This window comes from Hyalella azteca, unplaced genomic scaffold, assembly GCF_000764305.2.
Source record: "Hyalella azteca isolate HAZT.00-mixed unplaced genomic scaffold, Hazt_2.0.2 contig13134, whole genome shotgun sequence".
Classification (NCBI taxonomy): Eukaryota; Metazoa; Arthropoda; class Malacostraca; order Amphipoda; family Hyalellidae; genus Hyalella; species Hyalella azteca.
Genome location: NW_025943067.1, coordinates 155,557 through 173,618, shown reverse-complemented (window position 1 = coordinate 173,618; position 18,062 = coordinate 155,557). Strand labels below are relative to the sequence as shown.

Below are 18,062 nucleotides of genomic sequence, written 5' to 3'. Positions count from 1 at the left end.
TTCATGTATAATTCAACCTTTCTCTTCTTTTCGCGTATTTACGGCAATTATAATTGTGGAACTAAATAAACCGAATTTCATGCGAGTGACATTTCAAGACTTGATTGTTTAACGAATATAAATTAGATACCACGAAGTTATAAAGTACACTATTGCACACTTTTGTTAAATTAGGAAAGATTTGGAAATTTTCAAGCGTCTCTGGCATTGAAATATACTGGTGGAAACTTCGTAAATGGAAAAGCTCACATGAAGCGAATGCTGACATTTCAAGAAAACTAACATAGTAATTTACACCACCTGCACGCAACATGGCTTTAACGACACTGGTGAGCGATAGGATTAAATTGCTTGAGCATTACGCATATCGAAGAATATGGGATGCGATATAACGCCATTGCGCGGCATATATATAAGGTAGTTCTGACTTCTGCGGTCAATAATAGTCCTACAACTTGCACCTTAATTATAGTTATTCTACTTTATTTATGACATCAGAAAACTAATATGAGTGACTAACAGTGATCAACGTTACCCTTCTATTTATTTTAGATGCCACATGCTGATTTAGGTTTTGTTGCTATTTTCGTTCATAGTTATCAGCTGATCGATTAAGGCTCAAGGTTAGCTTTAAAATTAAAACCATTTCATTTCAGTTTTAATTATTGATCAATATCATTATTTAATTTAATTATTGATCAATAATCATGAAGGTATTGTGTTTTCAGTTGTTTTCGATTCTTTACAACAAATTTGAAAAATACAGTTGTACGCAGAAAGCAATTGTACGTCTGTGTGACGTCATGCAACACACAGATTGGGGAAGCGTTAGCGTACAGGCATGAGTTATCGCACAGGAAATCTAATTTCGCATCTATCGCATTCATTTATCTGCAATTGCGCTGAAAAGTACAACATCTCGAGGTCCGGCGGAATTTGTAGAATTTATGTTGAAGTATTTTTGATCTGTCAATCATGTTTGTAAGTTAGAATCTCACGTCTTACCGAAGCCAAACCAGTTTTTAAATGTTGTTGTGCTCTCTGCGCACAACTGTACTTCAATTAAGGGGAGCGTCTGGTACAATTTTTGAATTTTGGCTTTTCCGGTTTTTAATCTCGTCTTAAAGCTGACTTTCTGCTCTATTCAACGGTACCAAAATCATTTCTGTAAGTTGATTTATGCGTTCACGTCAGATCGCGAAAGGGTGGGGGTGGTGGAGTTCTTTCACATTTAGGATAGGCGAAAATTCCCGGTAGCATACTTAAATAGCTAGTCCACATACGATGTGCTTCAGTTACCTGCCTGCAGTTGCATGGGGGGGTTTGCGTGTGGTCGTTCACACCATCCTTGACAGGAATTGAGCTCCAGTATCGCCTAGTCTTGCATTCTTGCCACCTTGAACGCTTATTTCGAGGCGCCCGGGACTTTGTCAGGCTCTACTGAACAATTAACTTATTGTCACTGCAAACCTATCTCCTCCTACAGTTTTGAAGCTACAGCGATGAGACATATACCATTCGATGCGCAACAAAATTATCTACAACGGAACACGGACGTTTTTCTAATTTCGTTATAGTTTGGATTTTATTCCGCAAAAAGGGGGGTGGCGGGGGGAAAATCGAAAAATGTTCCAAAAATTTACGAAAAATGCTCCTACACCCACAAAAATGAGAAATCCTAAAAACCGTCGTGTTCCGTTTTAGATATGGTCTTTAAACACGGGCGTTTTTCTAATTTAGTTATAGTTTGGATTTTATTCCGCAAAAAGGGGGGTGGCGGGGGAGAAAATCGAAAAATTTTCCAAAAATTTCCGAAAAATGCTCCCACACCCACAAAAATGAAATCCCAAAAACCGTCGTGTTCCGTTTTAGATATGGTTTTTACGCATCGAATAATATGTGCCTCGATGTTGTAGCTTGAAAATCCTAGGAGGAGATAGATTTCTATGTTACCCCCCCTTTTTGGCCGTTTTCTAAGGATTTCACTTTTTCGTTCATTTTTTCTAAAAATTCACACGAACAAAAATGTCTTAGAATTCTGTTTTACATATGTGTACCAAGTTTCAGAGTGATCCGTCCGTAAATAGCTGAGATAAATTTTACCCCAGACACTCCCCTGAAACGATTCATGATTGAATGAACTATAAATATGTATTAAGTAAAAATCTCGCCTGATATGTGATGCTGCATAAACACCAGTGTACTCTTAAGATAAAAAAATGATAATTTTTCCGCGAACTCGGACATGGTTTCATGCGAATTATTATAATATTTAGATTCGAAACTTCGACACACAGCCCTATAACAACGTGCACATATATCGAATTAAAGAAATATTATTGTAAGGAAATAATACGTCAAATAATACTAAGTATTTAATGGAAAATCCTAGTGACGTGCTTAAATGTTTCTCACGCCGTGGGCTTAATTTGAATGACATTTGAATGAGCGGCAAGTTTGGTAGATCATACATACATTTGTTAATGCATGAAAGGTACAACCAGAAAAATGTGTGAGACTTTGTTTAAATAAAGATGCACTTTTTGTGCTACGTGCATAAAGTGTGTCCCTGTTTGGACAGCATGTCTCATTAAATGTTATGAGTGTATTTGTTTTTTTTCTCGAAAGTTTTAACTAATGTGTAGCGGCCTGTTTATTGTTTACCTAATAATAAACTTAATTTGAGTAAATCACATTCTCGTCGTGCTGAAGCTCATATATTTTCTCCCTCTTGCTTTTCTTTTGTCATATCTTCCATCTTGTAGTCGGCGGGCTTCAGGTTGCTAAGAAAGTATAACAATTAATTATATTGATAATTGATATATATATATATATTATATAATTGATATATATATGTTATATAATTAATATATATTAATACATCAATTAATTTAACAAACAATCCAACACGGAAGGGTTATGTTGAGGTGTAAGTTGAAGTTTACAGTCCTTAAGTTTAGACTGACGCAGATATAAAATCGATAACTCCTATACCTGTAAAATTTGGCATTGTAAATCACCCAATTAGAGATTCCTATTCATTGAAGCAAAGCTATAATTTATAAATATTCGAAGAGACTGTTTGTTGACTCGAGGCCAACAAAGCTATTTGACGGGCTATTGCCAATAGTTAATTATATTTTTCGCTATTAATTTCTGAATTATAAATGATAATTATAATGACTATTGGTAGTTAACTATTTGATAAATATTTGTTAATTATAAGTAATTCAACCAAGTTCATCTCCGATACGTTAAAAATTTTTATAATATACAAAAAGAGACAATCAACCTCCGAGGAGGTGGATGAAGGGAAAAAGGACGAATGGTTAAAGATTAGATTACCAAAACTATAGCGGTGAGTTGAGGGTTCAAAGTGCCTGCAAGCTATTTTAAATCTGCAATGTCTGGAGTCGGCAAAAGACCACAGATGACCTAAGCAATGCTGACAACACGATTACTATATCATAAGTCTCTTATTTCATTAATCTTATTAAATCATAAGTTCGCCAAGAATTAAAAAACAAAGAAAACGCAATGCTATAGTAAATTTATTCAAAGTTTTCTTTGCTTTTAAACAATGATATATCAAATTAATTTGAACTTTTCTTTGCTTTTAAACAATGATATATCAAATTAATATGAAGTTTTCTTTGCTTTTAAATTCTTGGTGAAAATATTTCCCTGGTGAGTGCCCCACCTGTACGGCGACGCTGGGACGGCCACCACAGTGACGGGATGTCCGTTGTAGCGCAGGTGCCACGTACGCCGCCACTCGCCCTCCGCGTACAGATGCCACGCACCGAAACACTGCCACACAAAAGTTACGTTCCTCAACCAACTATACAGTTTCATCTCACACGTTCCGTAAAATTTCGTTGATATACGAATGATTTTTTATTCGTCAGCCTCAGCGGGTTACTTCTAAACCCAAATAATTGAACATCAATGGGCATATAAACTAAATGCCGCATCGTATCTTCAACGAATTTAACAATAAAAAATATAACTCAGTACTCACTGCAGTGAGTGACAGAGAGCGCATTTTCTCGTCGACGAAAACATGAAGTCGCTGACGGACAGACAGACGGATAGACAGACGGACAGACGGACGGACCGACAGACGGACATGGCGAGCACAATAGTGCATTTTTTTATAAATGAGAAAATGCGCTAAAAATACAGATTTCTTACCTTCAGAAGAGCCAAAAGCTGTTTATCGTTATCCATGTTGCCATCGTATTCGACGTACACTACGATCGGATCCTGTCGAGAAGTGCATTTAGAAAACTATCAGATATAGTTAATTATGATAATAATTATAACAAAAAATTAATTATGAACTTTTAACACAAATGAAGCTTAATTATAAGTACACCTGTACGTATTTCAAATCGAGTAAAAATGAGGCAAATGGAGATTAATAAATTTTCTTGAACTTTTATTAATATAAACTAAGATTAAATTAAATAATAAATACATAATTGAAGCTAACATCGATATCATTTGATACCAATAATAAAAAAGCAACAATACAAGCAAATAAGAGCTCACGCACCTCTCCGTAAGGATAAGCATACTTGCAGAAGTTGAAGGAAACAGGCTTAGAATTTTTGATCGTTTGTAGCTGCCACTGGTCGTACGATGTCAGCTCGAGCCTTAAAAATATAAGAAACAAATATTTAGTAACTGGAAGTAACCGTCTCATGGATTCTTGAAACTTTTCAGGTAAATATTATTCTATAAATGTTGCTCCTATAGTTTAATTTTATTGAACAAAAAAATTGATTTAGACGTAATAGAAAACCTTGTACCTACTTGCAACTTCGAAGGATACGAACTCAACATATTTTCTAATAAACTATTAACAATTATATGATCAAAAAATCTGCTTTGCAAACTAATAAATTTATTGCGCATTTTTTAGTTTCTTCTATACTTTGATGGAGGAACAGAAGCTAGAAGGACTCCTATATTTATATATTAGTATAGTATAGCGTTCTCGGCGCTGAAGTGTAGGTCTGGTGTGGCCTGTCGCGGGTTCTTGTACTTTTCGTGACTTGCTCACAGGAAATCTAAAAACTGACCTTTTACTGGAAATTTCAGCACTGACGTTGATTTTAAATAGCCACTAGACTTCTACCAGGTTCGTAGGGATATAATAATATGGTATATAATATAAGATATGAATATAATATAGTAAGTATGAATTTAATATAATAATATGTGAATCTATTAAAATGGTGAATATTCAATTACCTTTCAATATTTTGTTTAGGAATTTCATACGAAGTAGTGAGGGAAATTCTATGAGTGTCGAAGAAAGCTTTTTGAAGCGACCCGTGAATTTGATGACCGCTGTAGCCAAAATGGCGGCACCGTGAGATCTCAGGGTAGATGATAGAGAGGCTCGTCTTCTTGTCCAACTCTCGCTGCAACCCAGAGTGCCAACGCAGAGGCTGTGGGTCGAGACCGACATTTCTGATTTTTTATTCCAAATATTTATATCCTGAATATTCAAAGGAGAATAATTTATCAGCAGAATGCAAATTTTATGACCCAAGTCAAATTAAGACAAGGTCTGTATCAAGAGAATTAACTGAATTGTGCATGTGCACATTTTTTAAATCTAATTACCAGATACATATTGTTTTTTTTTTCAATTCAATTTTCATACGGAAATTAACTATGAACTATACAATGAATTGTTTTAATTCAATTTCCTGAGTCTACATAGTTTTTCAACGCACAGATTCAAGCGTTGGCCAGCCCGGAATGAGGTACTCGTGAAGAGTGCGTGAGGGTACGAGTAAGGCGAGGGCTTGCAGCCGATCTGTCCTGTAGAAGTCAACGAGGGAGTCCGCTGCCGAATTGTAGCTATTGAAGTTGAATGCAGTAATGCCTGCGACTGTCTCATCTTTTTTCAGCACTGGAGCCAAGCTGTGCAAGTATCTGCCAAGTCAAGGCCGATTAAAAAGTTAATAATCAAAATAAATCTTGAGCATGCAAACGTTGAAGCAGCCAGGCGCAATAGGTTACCAAAAAGCCCGTTTTGATTGAATGCAACACCTGAACGGTTTTTATGGCATAATGGTTATAATACCAAACAATTTTACAAAATTCACATTATTAATAATTTGTTTGAAATTTTAGGGATGAGCGTATTTAATCCGATCTTTGTATCCGTCAGACAAACAAAACCCAAGAGATGATAATTAAAATTAATGACTTGAAAAGGACTATTACCACCGCTGAACTACATTGGATCATTAATATTACTGACTTGAAGAAGTCCAATGACACTTCCATGTCGTCCTCAAGGATGACTAGGTAGTCGGTGCGGAGGGTAGGAATTGAAGGAACTGCCTTCATTCCTTCAGGAATTGTATTTGCTGGGAAAGAAGCTCCCATCAATTCCCTGTTAAAGATGATTAAATGGTTAAATTTGTATATATATATTAAGGCTTTAAAAATTATCGCAATGAGATTGATGAAAAATTTATGTTCATAGTCATGCATACATTTTTTGTACCAAATGTTCCATTTGACTATATTTTTTTATTTGCTGGTGGCGTCGCATCAATAAACATCCATCAAACTCACTTAATAAATTCAAATGTTCAATAAAAATCAAAATGTTTTTTCGATATTGGAAGAAACAAATACAATGCTAAAACAAACAGTACATTTTCGATTTAACTTTACTCTATCCTAGCATCAGTTCTTCTCCGTAAAAAAAGTGAAATCGTGGTGATAGAAAATTTTTATGTTGCAAGCCGAATAAAACGAAATTGTGGATTAAAAACGAAATATAACACAAACTTGAATGTTTTATGAATCGATGAATGTTGCACCTCCTACTCTCGCAATGTATCCCAACTACAACCAACGAGAAAATAGCTAGTTTCTAAACGAAGCGTCAAAATTGTTAAAAAATATATCACTCAGTACTCACTGCAGTGAGTGACAGAGAGCGCATTTTCTCGTCGACGAAAACTTGAGGTCACGGACGGACGGAAAGACAGACAGACAGACGGACATGACGAGCATAATAGTGCATTTTTTCCATAAATGAGAAAATGCGCTAAAAACAATTTTACATTCATGGTTCAAGGAACTTTAGCGTACCTGAAAGCATACTGAACTTTGTCTCTGACTCGCACAGGCACCGTGACATTTTCCCCCGGTCTCTGACCCGTGACGATGAGATGGTAGCCGAAAATCTTGGTCAGCGCCGCGATTTCTCGATGCTCTTTTTCTACGAGCACGACAATGCGGCTGTTTTTTTCACCTCCTGCTTCTCTTAGAGCCTTCAGCGTACTGTTATAGAATAGAATAGAATAGAATAGAAATGTCGGCACTGAAGAAATAGGTCCATAGCCTGTTGCCGATTCATGAACTTTTCGTGCCTTGATTCACAAGGGATCCGGCCTTTGAAACCCGATCTTTCCATAACTGACGATTGATTGAGATAGCTGCTGGACTTATTGCCTGATCCGTAATTTGCTAGGCATTTTAAGACTGATAGATACAAAAACTTTTAAATCAACATGTCGAAGAAAAATAATTAATGACTGAGGGCAATTTTTATTTTCATTTGAAAATCAAACTTCGATAAATGCGATCATAAGCTTATCATGAAGCCTTTTTTTATGTAAATATTATATCTAATTTACAAATTTTCATGAGAAATGAGAAAAATAAAATATTCACGTATTTTTAAGGCAAATTTCGATCATCTGAACTTAGTTCTATAATGGAAAACGTTTTAACATGAGCAATATACTCGTATAGCTGCCAATTACCCAAGAGTCTCCAAACAGCACGCACTGTATGGCGCAGCACATTATATACTGTAATAGCGGTTTCAGCGTTTACTAGGCCGTAGGCCTGTGACATGAACTAGCCACTTGTCCATAAAAAACAGTGTAATACTTGGTCATCTCCAAGATTTTTATGGTTCGATTAGTACATAATAACTACAAAACTGATTTAATCTAACTAAAAACTTATGATTAAAGTTTTTTTAATAAATAAAGTTAATTTTATTAAATATTGATGGCCGGCGACAAGAGCTGGCTAATTTATAGTGGCATTGAAGTTCAAAGTAATCATGATTCCGCTTTCCTTACCGGTACAAATAGTGTGGTCTATCAGATGCAAGCACGGCAACCGCAAGTTCTTTGTGGAAAGGATTACCCTCAAGATCCTTGAAGACCTGAAATTATTCGATATTAGAAATATTAGTTTAAAGATTCGTTAAATTCCCAGGTTCGTTTTTCAACACTGCTATTTGTAATTTGATGAACATCTTAATGTTACTAATACCGTATGAATAACGAGGTCAGTCAAAATCAGAGCAGTACAAGAAAACAATACCGTAATACTCGTATTTTTCAACCTCTGTACCATACGTAGAAAATTCTTCATATATGTACAAAAGTAGTATAGATAATAGGTGTACCGTCACACTTTGCATAAACAGCTTAAATCATAGGCCACCACAACCATTTACCCCGAATCTTGTCTAACAAAATTAACCAATTACCCCTGAATAAAACCTATTCATTTACTCACAATCTTTCGTAATACTCGTATTTTTCAACCTCTGTACCATACGTAGAAAATTCTTCATATATGTACAAAATTTCTTCCATATGAAGATTTTTCCAGAATAAATTGTCGACGTGAATATTATAAAAATTTTATAACATCTAATTTAACCTGAGGATCAGTTTTGAAGAAGACATCCTCGAAGTTCTTCACGGAGCACTTGCACAAATCCCCGTACCCATCGAACCGCTGGCAGAACCTTTGCCTGAGTTGCGCGTGATCGCTTTTACCCCAAGGACATAAACCTGATACAATTAATTTAATTTTAATTCTCATTATACTGCATCTTAACAAAATACAATTCAGGTAGTGCAAAATTGCTAGTAACGTAGAAAATTTATGTCAAATATTACTGATTATCGATTATAGGTTGGTACGCTTTTCTCTGTGCTGTTACTATTATAATGGATTGGTTTGGGGGATGTAGTTAATTAACTAAATTTAGTAGACTACCAACCAGCCGTGGCTTCGAGATCGAAGTCTGTACGCAGAAACAGGGGCCCGCCCCACTCATAAGCTGTGTCCTCAACCGCAACGTTCGAGAATGACTCAGCAAGTTTCAGGCCGCCTTTAATCGTAACCAAAATCCACATGTCACGGAAGTTGATCCTGTCCGCGAATCTGGAGCCCATTTCTCGTAGTTTATTGCGCCCTTTCCATGTGAGACCGGTGGCTGCCTCGTCCTGCTCCACCATCTCCTCCTCCGTGCCGTTGTTGAACGTGTCAAAGACGCGCGCGGCGACAGACTTGCCAGTGTGTTGGTGTAGCACAACTACGTGCATACCGCGCTGCGTCAGCCCGCGGTATATCTGATAGAAAAGTTCCGTTTATGATCGAGATTATTTGAACTACACGGGTTGTAATGATAAATATTATGGGATGGTTTATGTACTGCAATGAGTCAATAAAGAGATAGTCAAGTTGATATATGATAATGCAAACTATTATGTTGGTGTTATTGAGAGTATCGTCGTAAGCCATAAGTTGAATTTGTTTCTAAAAAATAATTCCACGATGTAACAAAAAATATCCTGAAGCTTTCATTGTCTTCCATTCAGCGTGGTATATTACTTAAATAAAAATTCTAAAAATATAAATTAATTTAATGTTTCTCATGTTCCAATTAACACATGATAAAAAAATGCTTTATAGTGACGTACCTCGCGTTTATTGATCGACATGAAGACCTTGTCGGCGCTGGACATGACAGTGAGCGTGACGGTGTCTTCACTTATCTTGTGGCCGGGGAATTTCACCTGCATGTTAACACAAAACATTATAAAATAATTGGACAATTTTTCTACTCAACTTATAGCTTTACTCAATTTTCACTGTTTTAAATGCAAAATATTGCTTCATACTCATATCGAAATAATTTAACTGGAGTTTACTTTCTTTATAATATTTTTTATGCCTACCTAGTTAATTATTATATACATTTTCATAGCAATAATAAAACAAAGAATTGTTTTTTAGGTCATTTTAAATAAGAGAAGAAATAAGTCTCTTTACTGCTCAAGTAAAATGTCCCTAAAATTGTTCTTGCTTACAGACATTGTTGAAATTTTTTAAAACGAGGACTGTTAAATCAATTATACAAGTAAAAAACGAAAGTTTGGGTTGGTATCGGTAATAAAGTAACCATCCTTTATGTAAAACAAATGTTACATTTGACAAAGAAACAAAATATCAGAATTAAATCGTATGAAATACACAATTAGCACAGCAAGTAAAGACCTTCATGTAACGTGACCCAGAGAATCGGCATGCTTCATAATAAAAACCAATCTGACTACCCGCAACCAAGCAAATAATAGTATCAACCTTAATAAAGCTACAAATTTATTCTTTACCTTTTCATTGCCAGATATATTCATTTTCGACATGGACCATTCACTATCGCGGAGGTCATCGGACTCCCTTTTGACTTTCTTCATCTTATCATCTTCTCCTTTAGGAGCTTCTACCTGCAGGGCTTGCTCGTTTTTCTGGAAGCCTTTATTCCTGCGGGTGTCTGAGGGAGTATTTTTCTTCGTCAGCGAGACGACAGGCGCATCGTCATCGGGACCCTGAAGGTCTTCAACTTCAGCGGCGCTCCGAAGCACGGATTCGAAGGCGTTCGATGGACGCTTATCGTGCGGGTTATGAATTTTCGGCTTCACTAGAGGGTCTAAAGCTTCCCCTGTCAAAGAGGTATTAGCATAAATTTAACGGAAATTATTCCGTAAAACAATAAACGAGACAAACAAACTCATTTATGAAGTAGTCATCAGATAAAAAAATTAGTCATGTGGTTACCTGGCAAAACTAAGTTGTTTATAAAGTAGTTGCCAAACAAATAAACTTAATTATGCAGTATTTACCAAAAAAGCCAGTGTATTTATGAATTAGTTACCAGAGAAGGCAATGGATTTATGAAGTATTTACCAGGCAAAACTCTGTGTATTTCTGGTGCCTCAGGCAAACTGCGGTCGCTCCAGGTTGCGATGTGCACAACAATCAGCAAACCACACGCCGGTAACATCAGACGCTGCGGTCCCGGCAAAAATAAGTAAATAAATCAAAAATAACTCACCATGTTAAATTAAATATAGTCTAAATTCCCATGAAAATAATTGAAGAAAAAGTCAATTTTATCGATGTATTTTATGTTACGCTTATCTAACCCACTCACTTTAAATAAAGGGTGAAGTCTACCCAAGATTCTCCGCTTGATTGTGCTGGTGACTCCCATTATGACTGAATATTATGACCTTCTTTGTGAAATTTAACTGAATTTAATTTCAACGATGAATAAATCTTAAAAGACAAAATTCTATCATGAATATATATTTGCAATCCACTAAAGGGATTTTTCGTAATAAGTCCAACTATCTAACTGAATTTCAACAATTAATATTACGATTCTATTGATTTCAAATAAGATTATTCCAAGTTTCACACTTAATTAGATTTTTAATGAATTTTAAATTCAAATACATTTATTACTTCTCAGTTCCTAATCAAATAAAATTTCCTGCCTAATTCAAAGGGAACGTTGTAGGACTGCAACACTGCCGGTGACGCGCACTACCGCACTGCCGTCGTGGCCATAACACCCGGAAAGCTTCATCTGATTTTTCAGGGCCAATTTTCCTCAACCTCTCTGAGCTTCACGTACACTAACGCCAGCAGCCAGCTGAACTTCTTATGTAGGGTTCCAGATAAAGAGTTTATCGCAAAATTTATACTGTTTTTTTTTGTGTGTCTTAGAATTTTTTGCTTTATTATTTACTTGCAAACTACCAGCGTATTCTGATGCGAGAATAAGAAAAAGACTCAACCTCATCGAGTGCGATGCATGGATTAGAAATGAAAAGAATGTCGCAAGCAACTAGAACGTCATTTACATTAGGACCTCATCACTGGTTTAATTTTATTTTTTAGCCACGTCGAAGATCCAATGGCACGCTAATTATTAACTAATAACGCAATACGTAAGGTTAAAGAAAATCTGAACTTCTGTCTAACGTTTATTTCATGACAACTTTGCATTGAGGCAACAGGGATGTCGAATATCTCGTAGCCTGTGAACGTAACGCTACGGAGCACATGTCAGCTGTCAGTTGCTGTCTTCGTGGACAAGTGCAACATCGCAGCCAACATGGCAACACTTAATTTCCAGGCATTGCTACAAATAACACCTTGAGTAGTGCTGGACGAGTCATTACTAGAGAGCAGCTTGTCTTCAATACCAGAATATCTATTCAGTACCTCATTAATCATCGGTAATTATTAATCTCTTCTCGCCGGTTGTCGCTGTATAGTCATAACCATTTATCGCCTTTTTAGCCATCAATAAGAAGAAAACTTGGGCTTCAAACGCCCTAAGCACTTATTTCAAAATCGAAATTTACCTATTGTGGATATTTGATATAAATTGTCAGTTCTCATTACTTATTTTTCGTTTGCGGAACGCTTGCTCAGTAAAATTATCTCTTAGAGAAAGCTTTCCAAGAGTTGATGACTCTGTGCATTATACACTGGCAATGAGTTGGCATTAACGCGCTTACAGTCAAGCACTTTAATATTATCTCAAGAAATATAAGAGGCAGGGAGAGTAAATAGTTTCAAACATTTCAGGATTAACTTGAGAAACAAAAAAGGGCTACGAATTGCATGGCTGTCTTTTCAAATGAATAAAAAAATTGAGAGAAAACAGTGAGATCAGAATGCATTCATTTTTGACCTTAACCTATAATAGTTTCCCGTTCGAAGACATGAAATTTGCAAAATATCGGCAATCAGGAAGATGAAAGTAAAAACATGGAAAGAAGGAAGAAGTACCTAAGCTACTCCCAGATCTTCAGCTATTGGAAAGCTATCCCATTTTCCAACATGTTGCTCTCTAGTAAGAACTCGACGCTAAGGGAACACTCATTGACCAGTTCACACGAACCTACTTAACTTGTATAAAGTAATAATAGTCTTTATTAACAGTATCCCTTAGCCTCGTCAACGCGGTAGGTTTGAGGTGAATCCACATCGCGAGAATTTACATATTAAAGTTTTGACGAACGAAAGACTGTCGGTTTGTTGAGATTTATCGGTCGCCGCTTCAGGGCAGACCGTGAAGAATAAACCTATCACATTTATGAAGGAGACACAACATGATAGGTGACAGAACAAGTCAACATCTTCATCAGTTAATGGCGCTGGTGAAAAACATGCCAGAGAAAAGAAGTCTAGTAGAAAGAAGATGAAGAGAAATTTGTAGGTTTCATTCCAGAGGATAGATGAGATCAGATTAAACATTGGGTAGCCATGCTCAGACAACTGGACCATTATAATAGAGGTATATTCTTCTAAGTAAACGGGGAAACAACTCTCTCTGTAGTCTTGCTATTATATATACTTTAATTAGCATAATGGCTCAGTATGCGGCCAAAACAGCGCTACCTAGTCATTATACGGCTAACGCTTTCTTTACCTTGCATTGCTCGAGGAGAAACCTTGTAGCAATATATGTAGACGAAATATTTATGCTTTTTGATAATAATTATAGCCAGCATGAATCAAATTTCCGGATAAATTCATTTATGAAAATAATTTTCGGTTTAATTGGCTGATATAAAATGAAATTGAAAATCTCAACAGGAACTAACATTTCAAATGAACATTAATAATTTCAAATTGAACAAGGCTTCTCTTCTCGCAACAGACACAATATCAAACCTTATAGTTCATGGAATAATTACTCTAGCAGTCACAATCATGATCACAAGACTTGAACTCACAAGACGACAGCCTAGAAAGGTTAATTGGCTGGAACAGAAAGACTAACTCGTCTATCAGTCCAGCAGACTAGAGGATGCATAGCTTGAAAAGGTGCTTGCTAACGCTAAGCATTGATCAATGGGCCTAACTAACTAACGGTTTTCCAATTCTTTTTTCGGAGTCAGAACACGGTGATACGGAAATATCTTCACTTCAATCTTGCAAGAAATTATCGCGGGACAAATGCGAATACCAGTCAATGGGGTCCAAAACCAATGGAAAATATCATCATATAAGTGAAATTTAAGGTCTGCTTAGTAATGTATTTGAAATATTCTTTGCAAATTATTGAGAGTAGTTTTGGTCTGGTCTTGTATGAAACGCGAACAGTTTCAGATTCTAACAAAAACTAAATTTTTTGTAGTATTTAAATATTTCCAAAAATCGCAACAGAAGAGTCGAAAAATTATTAATAACAAATTTCTCATGATACAGATAGAATTCCTCAGTATTCGTTTTAAGTTTTGCAATGAAAAACAGCAAATGGGATTTAATCATGACCATCAACTTTTGCTCCTGCATGCCAGAAATCTGTTCATCTAAGGCTATTATTGGCGGATCCTGCATCATCGCTGAAATTCAGAAGCAGCAAATTGAATAATTAAATTCAGATGCAGCGCGGATTTCATACAAGTTCTTTTCGTTTCACATTGTTTCCGTATTTCGCCTCAAGAATAATGATATCAGTACGAACTTTATTGATAAACACACTCCCTTGTTCGCCATTAATTCGGCCGTTGAACATTGGCAGTCCTTGGCGATCAAGCAAAGAACTTCGGTGGGAGGAAATAAAATCTTACGAAAACTGAAATTCACGCCTCCAAAAAGACCCGAGTGTGAGCTAACATTTTTAGATAGACATTCCAATGAAAATTTGTAATTCCAATTGAATAAGTAATTACTATAAAATTGATTCTGCTTTAAAGAGATATACAAAAAATTTACATCCGCAAACACTGCAATTGCATCGTAGCACAAACAGATTATTTAGATGTCCGAAGCATAAATCTGAAAAAAACTATGTCAAACAAATATCTGCAACTGTTGGCAGATACTTCTAGTGTATATTCTCCATTATACTTTCCGTAAGTTAATATAATGATAGATCGACGTCCTCGCACTCAAACAAGCCACGAAGAGTCACACTGTAGCAAGTAAAGTTCAGGCCCCAACAGTTGTCCTAATAAGGCGAATACTGATTACAGCTACCAAAAGACAACTCAAAATTTACGAGAAGTCTCTTGAATATAAATTATATGTTGTTTGGTTCCATTCCAGATTTACTGAACATATTCATATATCAAGACTATTTTCGAATCTCTGGTGCGACGGCAGTTAAAAAAACTATTACGTTAAAAGATCATGAGAGCGGCAGCATAACGAAAAATCGGTCATTTTTTTCGAGTTCTTAATACGAAGGAGAGTATTTGGAAATCTTCATATTTCATTCCTAAATCCACTCGGAGATGATTCTAAATTAAAAATGAATGTTTGAGACGGGTTTGCATGTTATCTCCATATATTGTTTTGAGATCCCTCTGACACAGGCCGTGAAGGTTCCCGTTACAGAGTGACTCTTCATTCAGTAAGAAACGATGATCTATACAACAGCGTCTAAATTTCATAGACTATATTAAATAATTCTCTCATACAAAGAAAAACTCAGTTGATTTATATTCTAATACTAACAGTCTAGATGGTGCTATAAACAACATATTTATTTGGAATTATCACTGTCTAAAAATCAACAACATTAGTATTAGTAACAACGATTATTATTCTACAAAATGAACCATAAATGTAACACACGCATAAAAATCTCTTCTTAGAATTTCCTTCCTCCGAAAATCTGGAGGAGGTAAGACTCCTCCACAAGTTGCATCAGTCAAGACAGACTAACCAATTAATTTATGTAATTTGTTACTACAAATTTATCTTCAATTGTTATGATGAAAGCATCTTTGGGGCGCGATGAGCTTGGAATATCAATTCCTAAGAAAAATCTGTCAAGCACACACGCGTGAAGCTTCGAGTGGAGTTAGAGGGAACGGTCGACATTCATTGATGAGTAAAAAAAAACTCTGCGGATCGCAGGCAGATCGTAAAAGGTGGGTCGAAAGGTGCCTGCGAATCGCTGGCAGATCGTGAAAGGTGGGTCCAGGTCACCTTTCACTGTCTGGGAACGCACGCATTCGAGAAAAGGTGTGCGCCCCAAGAGTTTTCACCACAACAATCGAAATCGGAACTATTTTTAAAGGGTACAGCTCTATATACAGAGAACCGTCCGGCCTCCACACAAAATCTTGGCAAAAACCCTATCAGTACCACCGATGGAACGATCTCTCGATGCTCTTAATTACTCATATTCGCATAAGTCAACAAACCAGTCAAATAGAAATTCATGTTAATGTCCGAAATATCCTCTGAGCCTTCGAAAGACATCACAACTTCTAACAGAGTTACAATCTTTTGTACACCACCAAAAAGTGGTGTACGTAATCTCTGAAAATTTATTTAGCCAGATGGCTTTAATATAAATGAGTGAACTTAATCGCTTTGATGGTGAACATGTTTTGGAGAGCCAGGAGATTTCCACAAAATTTTGTTCTCGAATTTTTTTACGCCGTGAGTGAATTGTATGTTTCTAATAAATTTCTACGTCTTAGAGACTATACCAAATCTTTAACGGACTACAGACCGAAAAAACTCGAGGCTTTCTAGTCACTGCATCAACCGTCATCTATTGACCCTTGTCTAGTGCAACACTATAGCAACATCGTTAACATTATGGAAGGGTGAGTTCAACCTATACAAAACAGTTTTTCGTGATCCAAACATCATGCAACAGATTTAACATTACCATAAATAAAAGCCTCTCTATATGGGACTCTTTTTCTTGTACTCCGCCAGGGAAGGAGCAGAGAAATAGACCGAAGTGTCTCAATAAACTCTATTGCAATTTTTTTATCTAAATCGCAAATCCAATCATCAACTCGCCGGAAAAATTATTGAAATGAACAAGAAACATGTGACCGTCAATTTCCAATCCTCGTTAGAATTTTACCGATGAATTACGATTTCACGATTAAAATTTACGATCACTATTAATGTGGTTTATTTAAAAAATACTTGTGTAAAGATGGGAATTAAAGATCACTAGGTAATCTAAATCTCAGCTCCTTACCAGCTTCTTCATAAATGTTAGCAACAAAAAAGTATAGAGAGGCTCGAAAATAGGTGAACCTCGCACCGATATTCCTTACATAAGTCGTGTAGCAATGAAGACTAGATTTTTAAACAGAGTATCAACTTGTAAAGGTAATTTTTCGTCCGATTGACGTTACACAAAATAATGGATTATGTATATAAAATATGAACATACAAGAGAAGCAATAATTTTGGATTTCTTCCTCGATTACATTTCCTCGAATCATCCAAATTTGACATATTCATGGACAGAAAATCATTTGAATACGATGCAATATATTCCTTATATTTTCAAATCACTCTATAACAATGAATAAGTAAGATAATGTGCATGAAGCAAATTTATCGCTAGGCAATTAACCTCAAGTATGCAAGACTCCAAGGTAGGCATAAGACGATCGACGATGAATTGTTGGGTAGCGAGTATATAGACCTATGGTGAGGAACGCTTACGTAGAGGAAGCCTAAAGCAAATTAAGCTTAGTAACGTCCGTTAATTAGATTCTTATACTTATATGCGAACATTAAATTCGTAGGGTTTTCTTTCATTCTTCTTATTATAGTTGACGGAAACGCATCAGTGAAAACCGTTGCCGTTTTAGTTAGACCGTAAAGTTAATTGAAATCATTAGTATTCTCTTTTCTGAATGATTTAAAACAACATATTATACAAATTATGTACATAAGAAAAAGTATGAATTCAGTGGTGGCTTGTTGGATTTTCAAACCACAAGAAGAAATTTTAAAACTTATTTGCGATTTTAACGCTAATAAATATGAAGTTGAAGAGGATTTGCATAGCGGTTGGGTCTGACAACAGCAGCAGTCAAGCGCAGCCAAAGGGCTTCAATAGGTCACTCAGAGAAACATGTGAGACTTTGTATAAATAACGATGTACTTTTTGTTCTTGTGTGAGTCATATTGAC

The 18,062-nt window shown here is 36.0% G+C and overlaps 1 protein-coding gene across 1 annotated transcript; it reads right to left on the bottom strand.

The window, feature by feature from the left end:
* Positions 1-2,362: 2,362 nt before the first annotated feature.
* LOC108677478 (protein O-linked-mannose beta-1,2-N-acetylglucosaminyltransferase 1) lies at positions 2,363-11,413 on the bottom strand. The gene is made up of 15 exons (XM_018165698.2): positions 11,288-11,413; positions 11,041-11,143; positions 10,467-10,795; positions 9,774-9,869; positions 9,071-9,422; positions 8,725-8,858; positions 8,133-8,218; positions 7,129-7,320; positions 6,284-6,418; positions 5,751-5,952; positions 5,260-5,459; positions 4,559-4,658; positions 4,195-4,266; positions 3,701-3,810; positions 2,363-2,783 (listed from the first exon to the last, which is right to left on the bottom strand). Exons 1-15 carry the CDS (start codon positions 11,345-11,347, stop codon positions 2,714-2,716), a joined length of 2,241 nt encoding a protein of 746 aa, XP_018021187.2. The 5' UTR covers positions 11,348-11,413; the 3' UTR covers positions 2,363-2,713.
* Between the last annotated feature and the right edge of the window lie 6,649 nt (positions 11,414-18,062).